Source organism: Episyrphus balteatus, chromosome 3, assembly GCF_945859705.1.
Source record: "Episyrphus balteatus chromosome 3, idEpiBalt1.1, whole genome shotgun sequence".
NCBI lineage: Eukaryota > Metazoa > Arthropoda > Insecta > Diptera > Syrphidae > Episyrphus > Episyrphus balteatus.
In genome coordinates this window covers 128235780-128255901 of record NC_079136.1, presented here as the reverse complement: position 1 = coordinate 128255901, position 20122 = coordinate 128235780, and the positions used below count along the sequence as shown (strand labels likewise).

General features: G+C 28.5%; 1 protein-coding gene and 1 non-coding gene across 2 annotated transcripts in view; both read left to right on the top strand.

Moving 5' to 3' along the window:
• LOC129915232 (uncharacterized) overlaps nt 1-8183 on the top strand; it is a 33981-nt gene extending 25798 nt beyond the window's left edge. The window contains exons 5-9 of the mRNA XM_055994712.1: nt 4429-4533; nt 6521-6734; nt 6799-6918; nt 6983-7163; nt 7410-8183. Of these exons, the coding sequence (XP_055850687.1) occupies nt 4429-4533; nt 6521-6734; nt 6799-6918; nt 6983-7163; nt 7410-7743 (954 nt within the window). The 3' untranslated portion in view covers nt 7744-8183. The remainder of the gene's footprint in view (nt 1-4428; nt 4534-6520; nt 6735-6798; nt 6919-6982; nt 7164-7409) is intronic.
• On the top strand, nt 3042-3113 carry Trnah-gug (transfer RNA histidin (anticodon GUG)). Its single transcript has one exon. It is a non-coding gene; the product is annotated as a tRNA-His (tRNA).
• Nucleotides 8184-20122: the final 11939 nt, after the last annotated feature.

Sequence of the window (20122 nt, the reverse complement as noted above, 5' to 3'; positions counted from 1 at the left end):
ACATGCGCTGCGCATACGAAAATGTGTGTAAAATAGAAAAATAAAGAAGTATTCGAACAGAATAAAGTAAAAATAGCTAATATGAATTGAATGATTTGAGAGACGTGTTTTATTGGTAACTGAGTAGGTACTTAGCTCAGTAAAATTTTGCACGAAAAAAAAACAACAAATGATTGCTAAGGATAAACAAAAGTTTTTAATTTAACGGTTTACAGAGAACAACAGTAAATGTTTATTATTAATTAACAAAAGTACATAATCGTTTGTTGTTGTTTACAGCGTAAAATGTTAACTGAGTAAAACACTGAGTACCAATAACACACGGCTATAGTTTGAAGTCTGAGTTAGATTAGAGAAAAAAAATATACATATATCAGAAAAAAATATTAGAGACAAAAAAAAAATATTTTCTCTTGACGGTTGTAATTTTAATGAATTCAATTACATATTTGAACAAAAAAATATACTTTGTCAATGAATTACATATTAGATCTTTACTTTGGTACATACAAAGTTTGTAAAAATATTATAATAAAAAAAAAATGCATTTGAAAACAAATTTTATTTGTATACCTAATAAATAAACTGCAAACATTTCTTACATTATCAAATGTTCCCTTTTCTATTTTAATATAATTCCCTCTAAGGTCACATTTTTGATAAAACAGCCAAATTTCGTCCGTTGGCCATTAAAACTTAAATTTAAAAAAAGTTCACTGTGGCGTATGTGTAACATTTGCATCCAGTTTTTAATTCCATGTCGACAACAACTACTGTGTTTTTTGTTGTAAACACCTACCCAAAGTAATGTAAATGCAACAGGGATGGAAAATGACATTTTTTAATTGCAATTGTATTGAAATATAGTTTTCATATTATGAGAAATTAATTTAAAATTTAATCAAAATGTTATATTTACAAAAACTCTTAAGTTTTCTTTCAGAACCTTTCAGAATACACTTTTTTATAAGGTAATTTTTCCATATTATTTAAGATATGGAAAAATTACCTTATAAAAAAGTCGGATTTCTTAAGAATAAATAAATTTTATCTCGGTTATTTATGGAATATTCTCAACAATGTTATATGATTTTGAAAAGAGAATTGAACACACCAACTTTTAAGGTAACTTGCCGAAACATCGTAGTGCATTTTTACTTGCGATATAGGTACTATATATCAAGTTATGCATTCGTACAAAAAAAAAAAGTTGAGATAACATTTTTCCATGACATTACGATGATAGACAATGCCAAAAAAGTGGGTCCCGGAAGTCCGTCTGTCTGTCAGTCTGTCAGTCTGTCTGTCTGTCTGTATAAGGAACTAGAGCCTAAACGGATGGACCGATTGACTCCAAACTTGCTATGTAGTAGTTTTTGGAGACTCTCCAGAGGGGTTTTTGGAATTAATTTTTTCGGACCAAAAATAACGGTACCTGTCATACAAAAATTTCGGAAAAGTTTAATTTCACGAAAACGGCTCCAACGATTTTGTTAAAAAAATTCAAATGTTAGTTTTTAAACAATGTCTATCTTTTGAAGAAAAAATTTTTTTTTGAAAATCGTTATTAACGGTACCTGCCATAGGACCGCTTTTTTCAAATCGGATTTTCTACAAAACTACATATTGTATTTCAACGAAATTTTTTATACAAAAGCATTTATATAATTTAAATATAAGCCAAAAATAAAATTTTGAAAAAAATAATTTTTGGATTTTTAAAAAAATTTTGAAAATTTTTTTTTGAAAAATCAAATTTTCGAAAACGGGACATTGAAGTTTTTTGAAATTTTGTTTTTAGATGTTGATTAGTTATTTCTACAAAATGGCATACCAGTTTTATTTTTAAACTTTTTTTTCAAAAAATTATTTATAAAAAATTAGTTTTTTAAAAAACGGCTCAAACGATTTTGAAAATTTTTTTTCTAAAAATGCACCTTAATATATCAAATAAAACTGCATACTTGTTTTGTGGGGCGATTTAATTTCAGATATTGTTTTATTTTTTTGAAAAATGAATTTTATTTTATTTTTGTTTTTTTTTTTTTTTGTTTTTATGTACCTACATTTCCCAAGTTTCTATATAAAAAGTCTTAAAAATTTAAGCAACTTCAACTCTAAGAGCAAGTTCGTGCGACCCAGTCGTGCATTTTATTTTTTACACTACGGTTCATTGAATGTAAAATTTTTTTGTACTTAGTTGGGCAGAAAAATAATATTTGCTTCAAAACTGATGCAGCTGAGTTAAAATTTTTGAATGCATTTGGTAGCAGGGTTATTCAAGGTTCCGTCGACTCGTAAAAGAAAAAAATGAGAAAAATTAAGATTTGTAGCCACGGCACATGAAAAACCGTCACAGGGTGACCATTTTTTCGTTTTTTTTTTCAAATGGGAAAAAGTTATTCACAGAAGACTACAAGAAGTATTAAAAAAAATTTTTTAAAAGTGCAAAAATGTGGGGACCCAAAATAAAAGTGTAATTTTGGTTTTAAGATTACAATATTTTATTGATTAATGTCGAAAAAATAGAACAGTTTCATCAGTTTTATTAATATAAATATAATAAATAAATTGTAACATTTATTTTGGTTAAAAAAAATCTGAAATTAAATTAAACATAAAAATAGATCTGTCCTTTATTACTTTCAATTCCTCTGTTTTTAAAATCTTATGGGGACTTTTCACGAGTCGATTTTTGCCGTGCGGCGAAGCTTTTCGACTCGTGTGAACGTAAGTCGCAGGTGACAAAAGTGACAATCCCCATAGAAAAATCCTAGTCGACCGACTAAAATCGACTCGCAAAAAGTCGGCATTGGATTGCAAAAGAATTCTTAAGAGACAGATTTAAAAATTGTATCGAATTCAGACAAATTGTATTTTTGTACTCGAGCAAATTCATTTGTATCGAATTCGATACAATTGTATCGAATTTTCCATGCCTGAAATGCAATATTGTTGACATGAACCAACAAAGAGAAAAATTAAACTGACCAGAAATGGACTGCTCGCAAATTGCTACCCCGAATTTCAACTCTCCAACAGCCGTGATCGTCTAGTGGTTAGGACCCCACGTTGTGGCCGTGGTAACCCAGGTTCGAATCCTGGTCACGGCAATGTATCATAGCATTGTCACGGAGGAGATGTTTTTTTTTAAATTTTTTTTTTCCTTAATATTTTTTGCACATTTTATTATTTTCTTCTTAAGTAAATGCAATCTATATGGGAATTATTAAAATAACAACTAAAATGAATAAATTATTTTTGATTTCACGAATAGGTACAATATTTGGCTGTAAGATTTATTTTTGGAACCGGTTTACGTTTCTCTTTTGCAGTTGGCTATTAACCTTTTAATGTTTATTTCAAGTTTTTTGTTTTTGTATCTTTCCTTCAAAATATTGTATGGAAATTAACTGAAATATAAAATTAATATAAACAAATTATATAAAAATTGAATTTCTTCTCCATCTGCATATTGAATAGACTTCCGTTGGAAAAAAAAGTAATAATATGAAATTTTTAACTCTCAACAATATTACCCACTACATGCCATAGGTACTCCCTATTATTTTAACAATTTTTCAATGTTCAATGATTTTCTGATGCAATTTCCTCTACCTACATTAGAAGTACCTATACGGTACAAGTTAGAGGAGTGGAAAAGAAAAAAAAAAAAACAAAAACATTTTATTCATTGAAATAAAGATATTAGGCAACAAATAAAAAAAAAAAAATAAAAAAGAATAATATTGCACCGCACACGCAATCTTATCTTCTGCTCATGTTATTAGACTAGTAATTATATTACCCCAGTTATAATAATCAACCATTGCGTTATTGCATTTTGTATCTAGAATCTTGTATCAATTTTTTTTTTTTTATAATACTACTCCCAGAGCAAAATTTTAATCGCATAGTGTGATGGTGATCTATGATAATTGTAGTACAAAAAGAATTGAAAATTTATAGCAATGGAAGAATCTCAAATAATTTACTGTAGTGTAACTTTTATAACCTAAGGAATGATAATTATAGGTATATGAATAATTTTATTATTATACTAAATGAATTTGTTAATTAGTTTTGTTCTGTCAAACGTAAAGCCGTGATTTATAATAAAAAAATAAAAAATAAAAAAATTTAACAAAAACAGTCAGGTTGCTGATGCTCGTAAGAATTCTAAAAGAATATTACGAGTCATTCTCTATTTTTTAATTTTATTGTTGCATTTTAATAAAAAAATAAAACTTGAATTGTTATTTTTAAAATTGCAATAAAAACATTTAATAATTTTAATTTGTTTTTATTTTTCGTTTTAGAAATTCTTATCATTGTTACTAAAGTGAGATTTATAATATCTGCATCTTAATATTACGAGTTTTTACTGTAAAAGTATTTGGAGATTTGTGAAATTAACAAAATATATTAAAAATGACAAAAATCAAACAACTAGCGCGACCAATTGCAAAGGAGTTTCATCGAGACAGATGCGGATTTAATCACACGCCCGCTGATGACTTTGTTAAGTCACAAGTAAGTATTTTTACTTGCTCTATAGGGCAAGTATTGGTTTCGTGTAGAAAAAAAAAATCGAGGTTTTAATCAAAACCAACATTACGATGATGGAGAAGATCAAAAAAGTGGTTTTCGTCATGCCGTCCGTCGGTCTGTGCGTGTGTGCGTCTGTGCGTCTGTGCGTCTGTGCGTCTGTGCGTCTGTGCGTCTGTGCGTCCATCTGTACATCGAGCTAGGGCCTAAACGGGTGGATGGATTTGCTTGAAACTTGGTACAGATGATTTTTACGTAATTCCCTAGGTCCGTTTTTTTTAATTTTTTAATATCTCCAATTTAACGCATATCTCCCATATAACGTTTTCGAGGTATTTCAAATTTCTCGAAAACGGCTCTAACGATTTCGTTTAAATTTGGTGTGCGCAGTACTCTTATTGATTCCAACAAAACTGCGTTTTTAGTTTTTCTCAAAAAATGCCAAGAGCGGAAATATGGCGTTGCCGTTTTTCAAAAATTGACATGTTTTTTAAGTCCATATATTTCATCAAAGCATAGGTCAATTTTTTCAAAATTTACAGACATCATAGGTATTGAAGTGTAAAATGTAAAAAAAAATTAAAAAAAAAAGTTTTTCAAAAAATTTTTAAAAAATTGAATTTTTTTAACTTTCGATTTTTTTTTTTTGTTTTTATTTTTTTTTTTCTTCACAAAATCTTAAATTTCCAATAGATATTTAAGATAAAGATGCTTTGAACTACAAGAGCAAGTACGTGCGACCCAGTCGTGCATTTTATTTTTTTTTTTTTTCAATTATTGCAATAAAAAAAACTTCAACTACACAGATAAAAATAGTTCGACTTTAAAATATGTAATAAGACTTCTTCATATTGATCTGTTTTACAGGCAACTAAAAAAGATTTTTCCATAGAGATTTTATAGTAGTACCTATACGGAAATGAGTTATTTTCGACATTTAACCCTTTCGAACCCAAGCTATGAAAATCAATATTAAAAAATTTTTTTTCAGTATCATCGTGTCAAAAACATCACAACTAAGAAATATAAATAGCAAAAAGCTATTTCCTAAAATAATAAATAGCAAAAATAATGTGTTACTCTCTTGTTGCATGTAAGTAACATGTAACATGCACTGCCTACGACCACCAAAAAAGTCGGACAACTGGGAAAATAATTTTTTATAGAACAATAATGTATGCTACTTCTTCTAAGCCAAAAAACAAAACACTTTCTGGATTAACATTTTTTATATTTTTTTTTTTCAAAATTATGACCATATATAAAAAAAAATTTTTTTGGAAAAAAAATGTGAATTTCAGTCCCTTTCTCGATAAAAAAGGTAAAAATATGATATTTGACTAACTTTTTGTAATAATCCAGTAACTAGGCATTATTTGCTTTCAATTTAGCCATCGAAACCTAAAAAAATATTTAATGGAATATTTTTTACGAATTTTTAAAAATATGTTACATGAGAGTAACGCTGGGTCCGAAAGCATTAACATTTTTTGAAATAAGAATATTTCAAAAATTGATGAAGACATTTTTGTATGCATTTAAAAAAAATTTTCTCTGAAACTGAAAATTATTTGCATTAAAAAAATTATTTTTGTCATAATTTTAAAATGTAAAATATTTTTATTTGCAATAAAAATTTTATTTTCAATGCAATTTTTTTTCAGTTGCAATAAAATTTATTTTAATGCAAAATATTTTTATTTGCAACAAATATTTTTTTTTAATTTACCTAAATATTTTTGAATGCAATATTTTTTTTTAATTCACTTTTTTTTTCCGTTACAATAAATACTTTTTTAATGCAATTTTTTTATTTCTAATTAATATTTTGTATTTATTTTACTAAAAAAAAACTACATAAATTTTGACTGGAATTTTTGAATTTTTTTAAAAACTTTTGTTTTTAATTAACATTTGAATTTTAACTAAATTTTACTAAACTTGTATTTTTCTACTTTAATTACCTTTCTAGTGGCAACACCGATCGAAGAGCATCCCCTACCTAATCTATCGTTGGATAATTGGATTATTCTTTGTGGGTGTTGTTATTGAAACAACAGTTTTTGGTGATTCGGGTTCATACTTTTTTATTTACCTAACAAATTGGGGTATTTTAATGTGCATGTTAACCAATTTGTTAGGTGCAATTCTAGTAAGCATTTATCATTTTCATCCCGAATATGAGGGTAAGAGTAAAAATGTTTCTATAATTAAAAAAAAAAAAAAATATTTAAATAATTATTTCTTTAGATAAACTACTAAGTATGGAGTCATTAACAAGTCCTTTTAAAGTTTACTGGGCAATGCACATTACAACATTAGTTGTATCTATTGCTATAACAATTGTTTATTGGAGTCTTTTATATGGACGTAAGTATTTTTGATAGATGAATCCTTTTTTGAAGATTTTTTTTACAATTTCGTTTAATTTTAGCTGAAGTACCATTAACTCCATCGAATATTCTCTGCCATGCATGCAATTCAGTTTTCATGTTTTTGGATCTTCTAATTGTTGCTTATCCAATTCGTTTGTTACACATTTTCCTGCCATTTACATTTGGATCGATTTTTGCTATATTTTCGTATGTTTACTATGCTTCTGGTGGTGTTAATCAGTACGTATTTTAAAAGACATTTAAGGACTTAAAATATTGAAAAAAAAAAAAATAAAAGATTGCCATAGAAAACCCTTAACTTAAGCTATTTAAAGTCAGATTCTTTTTTTTTAATATTTTTTGCATATTTTTAGGAGAATAATGTGTTTTCTTTTATAAATATTTTGTAAAAAATGTTTATTTCGTACTTGAACCAAAAAAAAAAAGAAATCTAATTTGAATCTTTAATATTGAATTAATTTTCAGATTCGGCGATCCATTCATTTACAACGTCTTGGATTGGCGAAATACAAAAGGTGCTCTTATCACTTGCATTGGTGTCCTTTTGTTAACCTGTTTCATTTACATGGTTATGTTTATGGTTTATAAAACTCGAGTGTTCATTTACCGTCGAATCTATTCACCGGCTGTATTCAATCCAACAATAACAGCTACCACTTTAGATGGCAACTCAAAAGCTGTCGATACAAAAGGAATTCAACATTCCCCCTCGGGCATATCAATGGTGTTGGGCAATTACACGGGCTATGAAAATCAAGGATTTTCAACAATAAGTGAAAAAGTCGACAGGGGTCTATAATTAAATATATAATAATTAATTTATAGAGCATGTTTAACAGTATTTTTTAAGTTTTTTTTTTTTGTTTTTAAATTTTAAGTCGAATGTAATGTAATGAATGAAATAGAAAATTAACAAAATTAAGAATCAGAAGTAAAGTAAAAAAAAAACTTGTAAATATTATTTTTAATGAATTAATTTGATAGTTTTTGAATGTAATTTAAGTATTTTTCATATAATTTTTTGAAGAAAATTATTTAAATGAATGGATTTATTAGTTAAAATTATTGTGATTTTTATACAAGATTTTTATGTATAGTGCAAAAAATTTATTGCTAAAAGGTCATTGTGTAGGTATAGTTCGAAATATTTTTTTTTTTTATTTGTTCTTTACCTACCTAAATACGAATTACGAAATAGAATAATGAATTAAACAAATATGTGTATATGAAATATGATAATTTTTGTCTTTTATTTCGAATTTGATGAATTAATTGCAGTAAGTCTGGAGTAAGTATTAGTTCCATTCAGTGAATGTTCTCTGTTGTTAATGAGAATGACACACAATTGGGTTACATTTTTTTTGTATATTAAATGAAAAATTCATAATAAAAACTTTTATCATGTTGAATAAATGCATCAGAAAAGAAATTGCTGATTTTTGTTCTTTTGAGCGCCATTGTTGGAATTAATAAATCAATAAGTCGTAGCAGTAATAGTTGCTATGCATTGCATTGCATTAAAATTAATAAATTAAAATGTTCTTCGAGGTTGCAAATGTTTATTATGTTACAAAAAAAAAGCATAGTTTAAAGTTATAAAATATTCATGAAATTGATCACATATGAGAAGTTGAACTATAATAATTATAACCCTAGACATGCAAATAATAAAATTAAAAAGACTGAGAATTATTCTTGAATAGGATATCATATTTAAAATGTTATTGAACTCCATACAGAACTGAGAATTTAAAGCTTATTTAGGACACGTTGAGAGCTTAAAACAAAAATATGGCAATTAATCGAGGAATGATGACCACAAACTTTTATGCATTTTTTTCAAACTTTAAAATTTATACCTAAAAACCATAATGTTTAGAAAATGTTAATGAAACTGCATTCATTGTTTTTTTTTTTTCACAAAAAACTTGTTTGAACTAATAAATATTTAATATCGCCATATAATATCGCCATATCGTGTGGTAGCTAAATGTCACCATGTATAAATGTTTAGGATAAAAAATATGGCAAACTTCTAGTTTTCATAGAAACTTGTTATGGTCATGGATCTTGAAGTACATACAAAGAAAAAAATCGAAAAATTGAGATTTTACATTCAGGGGGCGTGGTAACCGCCCATTTTGGTAGATTTAATATCAATTATTATTAAAAAGTATACTTCTGAATACCCTAGAATCTTGAAACTTGGTAGAATTATAGTTAGTGCAAAGGAAACATATTCAAACTAACGATTTTCTACCTTGGAGGCGTGGTATCCCCTTAAAAATAATAGAAGAAAGATATAATGTTTCATAAATTAATTGACAAGTCTTAGAAAAATGTAGTTTTGGTTTTTTTTTTAATTTCTCAAAATCGACAAAACATTTTTGCGTCCGGTTTTCTGTTTTTGCTTACAAACAAATAAAAGCATTGAATTTTGAAAACATAAATAGTACTTATAGTAGAGTAACTAAAGCAAAATATTAGGGAACCCGGCGGAACAGCTCTGATTTTGACGATTTTTTTTTCAAACGTAGGTAATTAAAAATACTTTAAAGTCTATAGATTAAAAATTCCCGGTGTTGCCGTATTGTTTTTTAAAATTAAAATTAATGTTTTTCTTAACAAAACCATTTTTTTCAAATTTCATAAAACAAATAATAGCAAAAGATTCTCTAGGTAATTTAAGGAAAATATATAAAAGGCAGTAAGAGACAATCTTCCATCGTTTAAGCGATAAATGCAATTTTCTAACATTCTGACCTCAAACACAAAAAAAATATTTTGAAAACAACGGCAACAACTACAATATTTTAAAATACATTTTTAAAAAGCCAGAAGCTCATTCTTATCTCTTAAATTTAAATACACTAAATTTAATCAAGAGTTTTTGAAAAAATGGTCCTCAAACTCAGAATTAAAAAAAAAATGTTATTAGAAAAATTTAAAATGACTTTTTTCCAAACATTTTCTAATAAAATATGAATTTATTTAAAAAAATTTTTGGCCATAAATATTATCATTTGAATTTCGAAGCAAAAATGGTAAAATATATCACACTTTTGAAAAAAAAAAAAAAAAAATGAAAAATTACTTCAATTTCAATGGTTTTTTTTTATTAAAACTGAATGTTTGCAATGAAATAATTAATTTTCTCAAAGACTGTGGTAAATAGGAACTTTAAATTTTTGCTATTTAACTTTCTACAGTAAGGGTTATTAAATGAATAAAAAATAATTTTATGTTTAGATGTTGAACTTTGAAAAAAAAAAAATAAGTTACATTTTTTTTCAAAACTTTTATTAAAAAAAGTTCTTCGAAAATGAAATACTTTTTAATTTTTTTCATAAACCGTAATACATATTGACATTTCCTTTTATAATTTGAAATCATAATAAATGCGGCCAAAAAAATTTGAAAATAAATGCGTTTTATATTACGACCATGTTTAAAAAACGACATGTTAAAATTTTTTCAATAATTTTTTTTTTCAAAAATCTGAGTTCAATTACCATTCTTTCAAAAGCCGTTCATTCAATTAACTTAATTTTAATTTTACATATATGACTAAGCTTCTAGCTTTTAAAAAATGTATATTTGAATATTGTAGGTGTTGCCGTTGTGTTCAAATTTTTTTTTTGTGTTTGAAGTCAATTAATAAGAAAATTGCATCTATCGCTTGAACTATGGAAGATTGTCCCTCACTCCCATATATTTTTTTTCCTTGAATTTCCTAGAAAATCTTTTGGCATCAATTAATTTATGAAATTTAAGAAAAATTTTTGAAAAAAATTTGTTTTTGTTCACAAAAATCTTCAATTAAATTTAAAAAAATCAAAACTACAACACCGGCAATTTTTAATCTATAGACTTTAAAGTATTTTTAATTACCGACGTTTGAAAAAAAAGATCATCAAAATCTAAGCTGTTCGGCCAGGTTCCTTAATATTGCTAATTTTTGAGCTTTAGTTACTCCACTAATAAAATTTTGAAAAAAAATTAGTTCGCAAATGAAAAAAAAAAAAAAATCAAAATTTTGATTTTGAAAATTAATTTTTCAAAAACTATTTTATAAAACAGCTTTATTTGAAAGCAAAATAAAAAAGAGATTTTGGGCTTGAAAAAAGGTATAATATGTTGTTGTAGGTATAACCGTTGATTTTTAATAATATTTTTTCCTAATTAAATCATTTTTTTTTAGAAAATATCCCCTCCTGACTAAACGGGGCGAATATTTACCCCCTCCAATACGATTTTTTTCTTGTCCCGACCCAACCTACACGCTTAACCTTTTTGGAACATCCTCCTGAATTTGCTTGTATAAGAAATGAGATAATAATAAATTAAGCAAAGCATGTGTGGTTTTTAGGCAAAAATCTGCTTTTTCAAAAATGAAACCACAATCCGGAGGCACTTAGGCTTAAAATAATGAAATGAAATTTTTTTTATAAGCTAACCGAACCATTTAGCACCTTTTGATCGCTGAGCTTTTTTGAAAATCCAAAAAATAGTATTTTGACCCACCCTAATGCGTAATATTTTTTTCCAATCACGTTTTTATCGACTAAGTTATAGAAACAATTGATATTTTGTGTTTCTTATTTTGATCTGTTAAAATTATTATAACTGATTATTTTTAATTTAACACGTCAATTAATTGTACCAGATACTTTAACTTCCGAATTTGTACATTAAATATCCCATTATACCGTTGTAGATTAAGCCTTTAACCAAATGACAATAGGGTACGAGATAATTAATTATATTGGTAGTAGTTCTTATAGCAGTGTGATTTTAATAGAAACAGATTAAAAACAGTTTAATGAACTTTGAATGATTTTTAGTTAGGTTAATGGACGCGAACCGAAATTTATGTAGGTAAGTTCATTGCTTTTATAATGAGTTTGATGAAAATTAATTTAAAAGAGTGATATCGATCGTCTAGAAAGTGAGAACAAAGATTTATTTCGAAGAAATACAATTCAATCAACATTAGTAGTTATCAAAAGGATACAAATAATATTACTAAAAAAAAAATGGCGCCCAACGCGATGCATATCGAAGGATAAACATACATAGTATCCAATCTATCATTTCAACTTTAGACGAATTTTGAACCAATATATACTAGCTTCAAATTTTATCATATTTAATGGAATTGGTAAGATTATTATGGTATACTTTTAGGCAATATGATTAAGAAAAATTGTATCTATTCTAAATAAAATAATGGTGTATCGACTTGTTTAAATATTTAAATTCTTTTTTTTCACCTCTTAGATTTTTTTTCCAGTTAAAAATTAAATCGAAAGACCTTCATTGTATAACCTAAATTTTCCCTTCTTTGACCTCATTTTTTTTTTTTAACTCCCCTCTAAAATTTAAGTACTTATTAAAGAATTTCATTGAAATAATACACCAAAACTTGTACCTTTCGTGTATTCAATATAATACATACACGAATTGTATTTTCCAATCTATTGCTCCTCATTTTGAAACAAATAAACCCACCTCGTGTCGAAAGTTTTTCATTTAAAACATCTGCTAACATTGTGTCATCGCAAAGAAAACCCATTATCGATGACACACACGTGGCATGTCCTGTTTTTTTATGTATATCTATAAAATTTGTTGATAATGTAGGCCATTTATATATTCCAAAAGTATATGTCTTCTTATAGCCTTCAAATTCAGCTTATAAGGACTTACACCATTTCAAAACAATCATTTAGAATGAGTAATACCTTTTCTTCTAGTAATTAACAATATATACCTACTTGAAGTGGCAATCTATACTTGAAATGAGTTAAAGATGGGGAAAAACTGTCCAACTTTTGATTAAGGCTATCTCTCCTGACCCTCCTGCTTTTATATGTATAAACACTCGACATAATACTATAGTCCATTTCGCTTTTCATTTTGAATTTTCAATTTTTTTTTGAAAATTATAAAACTTATTTTCAAATATTGATTGCGGATGAGGACTGACAGCCACCAATATTGCTTGTTGAATAGTAAATTCGAATGAGGCACGTATAGAAGGCCCTTATACACCTCAATTTTAGTAAAAAAAAAAAAAATTGATGAAAATAATATGATAGACTGAAGAACAGTGGAGCAATGGTCCTAGATTGGGCGCCACATTTTTCTAAAGATGCATATGGTTATCATAGGTGCAATTTTAGGAAATAGTAGCTTATTTTTAATAGCAAAGAAAAAGCTGAGGGTCATGTGACTATTATCAAGGAATACTATAGAAAGTAATGATCTCACGTTGGGCGCCATTGTTACCAAGTTAGAAGGAGATCTACGTCATCAAGTGACGATTATGAATGGTAGATCATATCAAGTATTTCACATTGGGCGCCATTTTTAATTTCTCTTTGGATTCACTTCATAAAATAATAACTTTTAAAAAGAAAAAAATTGAGTAGCAGTGAAGGGATCGGCCGTATGTTGGGCGCCATTGTAAAGAGTCCGTGATGCCTTAAGTCTAAGTCTTATTTTCTTGCAAAGTGCAGTTTTTTTTTATGCTGATTAACCTTGTGAACCTCACATTGGGCGCCATTGTTAGAAAATTAAGGCAAATTGTTGATGTTTTTTTTTTTTCAATTTTAAACCTCTTTATTCCCACTGTATAACACATGAAAAAGCAAATTCAATCTATACTGACAACACGAAAGCAGACATTAAAATGACATTTATTTGTGAACAGGTGTAATTACCCTCACAATTCACAAACAATAAAACGAAAAAAAAAAAAAAAAAACTACCTATGATGGATAGACAGGGCTTGACTATCTCATATAAGTTTATAAATTTTCCAATACAAATTGAATAGTTTACAATAAAAAAAAAAAAAAATATTAACTTAAGAAACCTCCATTCATGTTGGGGGCAGGTACAGTCCTTGTATTTCCCACACAAATGGAGAAAAGTTATAAAATTTTAAACATCGTTCACTACCGGTCGTTTGTCGTCATCACCATCATCATATCATCGTATTGTTGTAGTAAGCTGTTGATGGAGTGTCTTGAACAATGTACATCCTTGAAAGTTAGTTGTATTTAGTTTATTGATGTAACACGATATGAAGGGCTGTTTGGAGTAAGAGGGCTCTCTTTTTTGCTCTTTAGGGTCACACAGAGCTCATAATTGCATATTTAATTAGATTTTGACGAAACGTTTTGGTATTTTTTTTTTTTTTAATTTTTTGTTTTTGTTTGTGGATGGTTGATTGTTGGTTTTTTTTTTAATTAGAATTAATACGCAGTCGAAAGTCTTTTCTCTATTCAGGGCAAATTTGTGATACTTACCGGAGGAACCTATGATACTTTATAGGGTGATCCCAATTACTTGCTCAAACAACCTGTGATACCTGGCAGGGAAACCTTTAGAACCAACTCATGATACATCAGAAGGCAACCTTCAATACTTAATGTGCCAAACTGTGATACTTTCTGGGCAGACTGTAATACTTTTCGGACAGCCCGTGATACTTTTCAAGACAAAGTGTGATATTTTCCAGAACAACTCGTGTTACTTACTGGGGCAACTCGTCTTACTTATCAGGGCAATCTTTGATTCTTACAACCCTTGATCAATACGTGATACTTACCCTGGCAACCCATGATACATCAACCTGTGATACTTACCAGGACAACTCGTAATACTTGCCAGAAAAACCTAGTGATACTTTCCAGAGCAATTATAGATACTTACCGAGGTAAGTACTTCTCAGGGCAAACTTCAACCATTGGTGTTTCCAGTGCCAAACCTCTTATATTTTCCAAACAGCTCATAATACTTACCAAGACAAATTGTGATACTTTCCAGAGCAACTCGTGATACTAACTTTTCAAACAACCCTTGATTAATATCAGAGAAATATGTGATAATAACTTGGGAACCCGTGATACATCCACCTGTGATATTTACTATTAGGGCAACTCAATATACTTGTCGGAAAAACTCGTGATACCAGCGAATCCGTGATATATACCGGACAACCCGTGATATTACTAAGATAGCTTGTGATAATTACTCCGGCAACCTGTGATACTTATCGGAGAAACCATTTTTTTTATCATGATACTTTGTGATAACTACCAGAAAACCTGTCATAGTTATCAGGAAAACTCTTGCAAACCCAAATAGTTTGGTGTTTATGTTGCTTACCTTCGGGATAAGGCTTTCTGGTTCAGAGTAGTGAAAAATTGACAACAAAATCAAAACATTTTAATCAAATTTAATGTGTCCCTTTGACATTCACTCTCCTTCCTCGCTTTTTCGTTATCACCCGATGATAGTGTGATCGATGTGTCATATTTTTCCAATGAAAATTCCCCCCCCCCCTCTTCCAAAGCCTTCTTGCATATTCATTGCAATGCAATTGACCGCCAAAAGTTATAAGTCTAGATATCTCGAATAAATCATGCGCAAATTTTATTCAAAGCTGACCAAAGCTCTTTTATTCTCTATGGTTTACTTGTATATACGCGAGTTCCGTTAACCTAACAAAGTGAAATAATCATTCAATTGCTTTGCAGGACATTATGAATAAATCAAGAGAAACTAATCTATCCATGTGTGTGTGTGTAGAGTTTATAGAGAATACATTCAAGTGCAAATGTCCTTATTTCTATACCGAGAAATTTTTGTATAAAGCTTTTTTGTTTCAATTTTCATTTCAAGTTGTTCAATTAGTTATTTTGTTTTGTTTTTTTTTTTTTTCATGGTTTTTAATTTATTCAACGTCCTTGAGCTTGGGTTGGATACCAATAAAAATGAGGATAAACAAACACGCATCCATTTACACATATTACATTACTAACACTATAGCAATAGCTGTGTTTTTTTGGCATTTCTATCCGTATCCGCAGTTGCCGTTTACATGCATTACAAAAACAACACGCAGCTGCCGATAGGAATAGAAGCTAAACCAAGCTGCGGATAGAATTTTAATTAGGGGTGTAAGTTTACGTTTTCCTTTCTCTTGGTGCGTGCATATACATTTTTGTTCAGTGTTGATTTTTTGGAAATCCTGCTACGGATAGAAATGCCAAAAAAACACGCCTAATGAATTAATTTTTGAATGAATAGTATTTTAAGTTTTTATAACATTTACACATAAACCTATATCATTTTTGGCACGAACCAATTTATGATTATTATAATGGGGTCTAGTCTTTTCGAAAAAAAAAAAAATTACCATTGAATTATTGACTTTTATATTTTTGCCTCACTGATTGAGACATTTTATGGCAATAAAGTGAAGTGAAAAAAGCATAAAATTACGTATGGTTGAAATGGAAAAATGCTGACGATGAAAAAGTCCACTGAGGATATTTGACATACAATTTTTATTAGTTATTAAATTCAGGTCTTTTAGAAGCTTTTTAAAATATTGAATTGTCTAAATTTGATTTGATCTAAAAAAATTTGCCTAATTTTGAAGGATCTGGGTATTTTACCTACGATTACTAGCTCATTTTACATACCAATTTGGAAGCTGTTAATGTATTTATACACCGATGGCAAAGGACTAAGCTGCTACTATACAAGTCACCTATGTGCAAGGCTTGGTTCACGGCGCACATAGGAGTATTGTCATCAAAAACCTGGCCATAATCATTTTTCGTGGTTTTTGTTATTATTTCTGTTTAAAATGAGTATTCATATAAGAAAATACAATATAAACCTAGTTTTTGTTATTTTTATTTTCTTACCAAAAACTAAAAAAATTGATTAATGGTCTGTACTCCGCCTGTCGACATTATTTTTCTCAAAATTTTTTCCTCATCCCTAATACGCAATTCTCAGCTTCTTTTCTCTCTTCCCCAACCTTAATTAAGATCACCCAAAAAAAAAATACACTAATAACATCAGTAAATTTAATTTAAAAATAAAAAACGTTGCATAAAGTAAGGAGTATTTTCTATCAGAAACTGAAAAACTAATTGACCCTCGATTCTCTAAAGAGCACCTAAGAGCACACAATTTTTGTTGCATTGTGTTAAAGAATATATAAACTAACTCATAAGTTTCAATTCATCGCAGAATAACGGGGTATACTAAAACAAAATCATTAAAGTTCAAATAATAACTTACCAAAAATATCAAGTTTTTAGATACTAGTTCTAAGCCCGAATTAAAATAGAAAAAACTATCTAACATTTTCAAAATTTTGTTAATATCGTTTATAAATAACTGAAGAAGAATTCTGCATTTAAATTCTTTAAACTTCAATATCGCATATAGAATAACACTTACCAAAATACTTCGAGTTCAAATAAAAATGAGGTAGATGTAACAGTTAACTTTGAACTCATTTTTTAACAAGACACGATCGAAAAACAAAAAAATGAGTGCAGCATATTGACACAGGTTTATTTTGCACCCACTTTGCCAAACTTTTTGGTGTCAATTTTGATTTTCAGAAAATCGACTTATGACCAGGTTTTTACTGCAAATACTCCTATGTGCGGCGGTTTCAACTCAATCAGTTACTGCAAGGCTCATCATAGGACAAGTCATCACAGACATCGCATCAAACGGACAATTTATCACAGGAAACATTTTACCAAAAGAAAGAATTAAAAAAAAAAAACGAAGTAAAAATAACAACCACTAAAAAGTGTCTTTCCCTAAAAGAAGAACGTTCAGATAAAATTGACTCAAAGTAAATTTGTTGCAATCGAACCTTGTGATGACTTTTCTTATGATAGGCTGTTCGTGATGAGTTGTCTTATTTTTTTGTATGAGTAAAACTAATAACTTTCATTCAAAGGAACGTAGAAAATCCATAGAGTACATAGCTAATTACTTTTTGTTTGTTTTTCCAAAAGTGCTTATTTTTGTGGATTTTTAAGTGTTTTTCTATTCCGCATACCTACAGTCCACAGTTTTTTGCATTTTTTTTTTTTTTTTCAAAATGGTTGTTCGTTAGGCCAAATGTTTTATGTTTAACTTAAATTGAAAATATATTAAAATGCTGACTTTTTGAAATTCTTCATTCAATTATTATATTCAAGGAAATGTAGGTTGAACACCAATAAATTAAAAGTGTTTGAATGAGCGAAAGGCATTTCATTGTAGGTGGAATATTCTGATTCAGACCTATCCTAAATTTCTAGCTGACATCAATTCGCAATCAATTCATGGGTTGAGAGCATCTTAATAAACGAAACCAAGAACGGTGGGTAGATCCAATTATGAGCCAATTACCAATACTTGACATCTTCAAAATAACACTTCAAAGACGTGTCCAAAACTGTGTTCCAGATTTCACTGTCACACCATCATGTTTTTCTGTGTCAATTCATGTGTGAGTCCAATGTTGGTGTGTCAACATACAAAAAAAAAAAAAAAACATCTTCCCCACTAATAATTATTATATCCCCGACGACCATTTTTTACACACATGCTATACTACACGAATTCCACATTTACACAAATTTTCATCAACCTACACACAATATCCAATTTCGCGGTCAGGACATCATCAACCATGGCGAGGAAATAAAAAAAAATATATATATCTATATAAAAGGATAATTTCAATACAATACGAGTACACTTAAACTACGACGTGTCTAACTCGCATATCTATATCATTACAAACCAATACTCCTACATACAAAAAAAAAACGGATTACACAAACAACAACAAAATATAAAAATACAAATCCAAAACGGATGTGCATTTCAATGGAGATTTATACAGGCAACAACAAAATTACAAACAGAGTATAGAAAAACGACGAATAAAAAAAAATTCAATGTATATGTGGAATTGAAAGGATATAACTGCTATAATGCATTAATTATTTATCGGTAAAAAAAAGGACAAAAGTTGTACCAAGCTTTAACTCAACCAACTATACAATATTGGTAAGTAGAATTTATTCTTTGTCATCGGGTTAGGGTTTTAGTTGAATTCGGAACTTGTGACAGATTTTACGCGTTTCTTTCCGTTATCTTTTGAAAATTTTATTGAACAAAAAAAAAAAAAAAAAAAATTAAAAAATAAATCATAGATAGATATAATGTAGGGGAGAGTGGGGCTAAATGTAACAGGGGTAAGAATTAACAGCTAAAAAAAGCGATGTTCCTTTCAATATTAAGAAACGCGTAAAGGAGAAAAATGCTCAATTTTTGCATATCTACCGGCACATTTTCTTCAGATGAAGATTAGACGACAGGGTGAGAAGTTACACTAGTGGTGCCCAAAAAATACATGTTTGTAACTTTTTTTTTTAATTTTATTTTTGGTCTACCTCTTTACCCGAAAAAGATAGAGTGCTAAGTGTTTTTTTGTTATATGCAACTGTGTTTTGGCTCAAATTGCGTGTATATGTTATGTATATATCAGTTTCGCTTTTTTTAAAATTGATTTTGCTGTGCCAAATTTCATGCTGGGGCTAGTTGTAACATTTTTCCGGGGCAAGTTGTACCATGTAAAAACCTACCTATACTGAAAAATTGTTTACCTAATATAATTAACAACCCTGAATATGAATGCTTATAATTGAATTTGTATTTATTTTGAAATTGGAAACACATTTTTGAACCACCACTTGAATTCATAAAGCTTATAAAACAATTTATGAATTCGAATAACTTTTATTTAAGACTACTGTCAAATTTTCTCTGGAAATCTTGGATTTGCTCCACTTTTTACAAATTTGCACCAAAATTTCATTACTGAGGTTTGTTTTTATTGTTATTAATTAAAAATAAATAAATATAAACAAATAAAGGTATTTTTCTCTTATTTTTAGTTCTTGGTACAACCTACCCCGGTATGTGTTACACTTTGCCCCGTATGTGGGGTAAGTTGAAACAACACGATTTTTTTTTTGGAAGCTTTATTTTTCAACATTACCGTTATGTTTTGCTAAATTTTTATGATGGATCTTGGAGCTAAAACATGGGTCTTTAATTTAAAAAAAGTTTGGTTGACCCACTTTCAAATTTGTAGGAGAACCATCGATTTTAGAAAAAAGTGTTACATTTGGCCCCACTCTCCCCTACATATATTTTATTTTTAACTTATTAGTCAATAAAAGTCAATTTTTTTCGTCAAAATATTAAATTTGTGCTGTGATCGTATTTTTGCAAAATAGAAATAAGTTATTAAAAATAAAGAAATATAAAAAATACAATTTATATTAAAA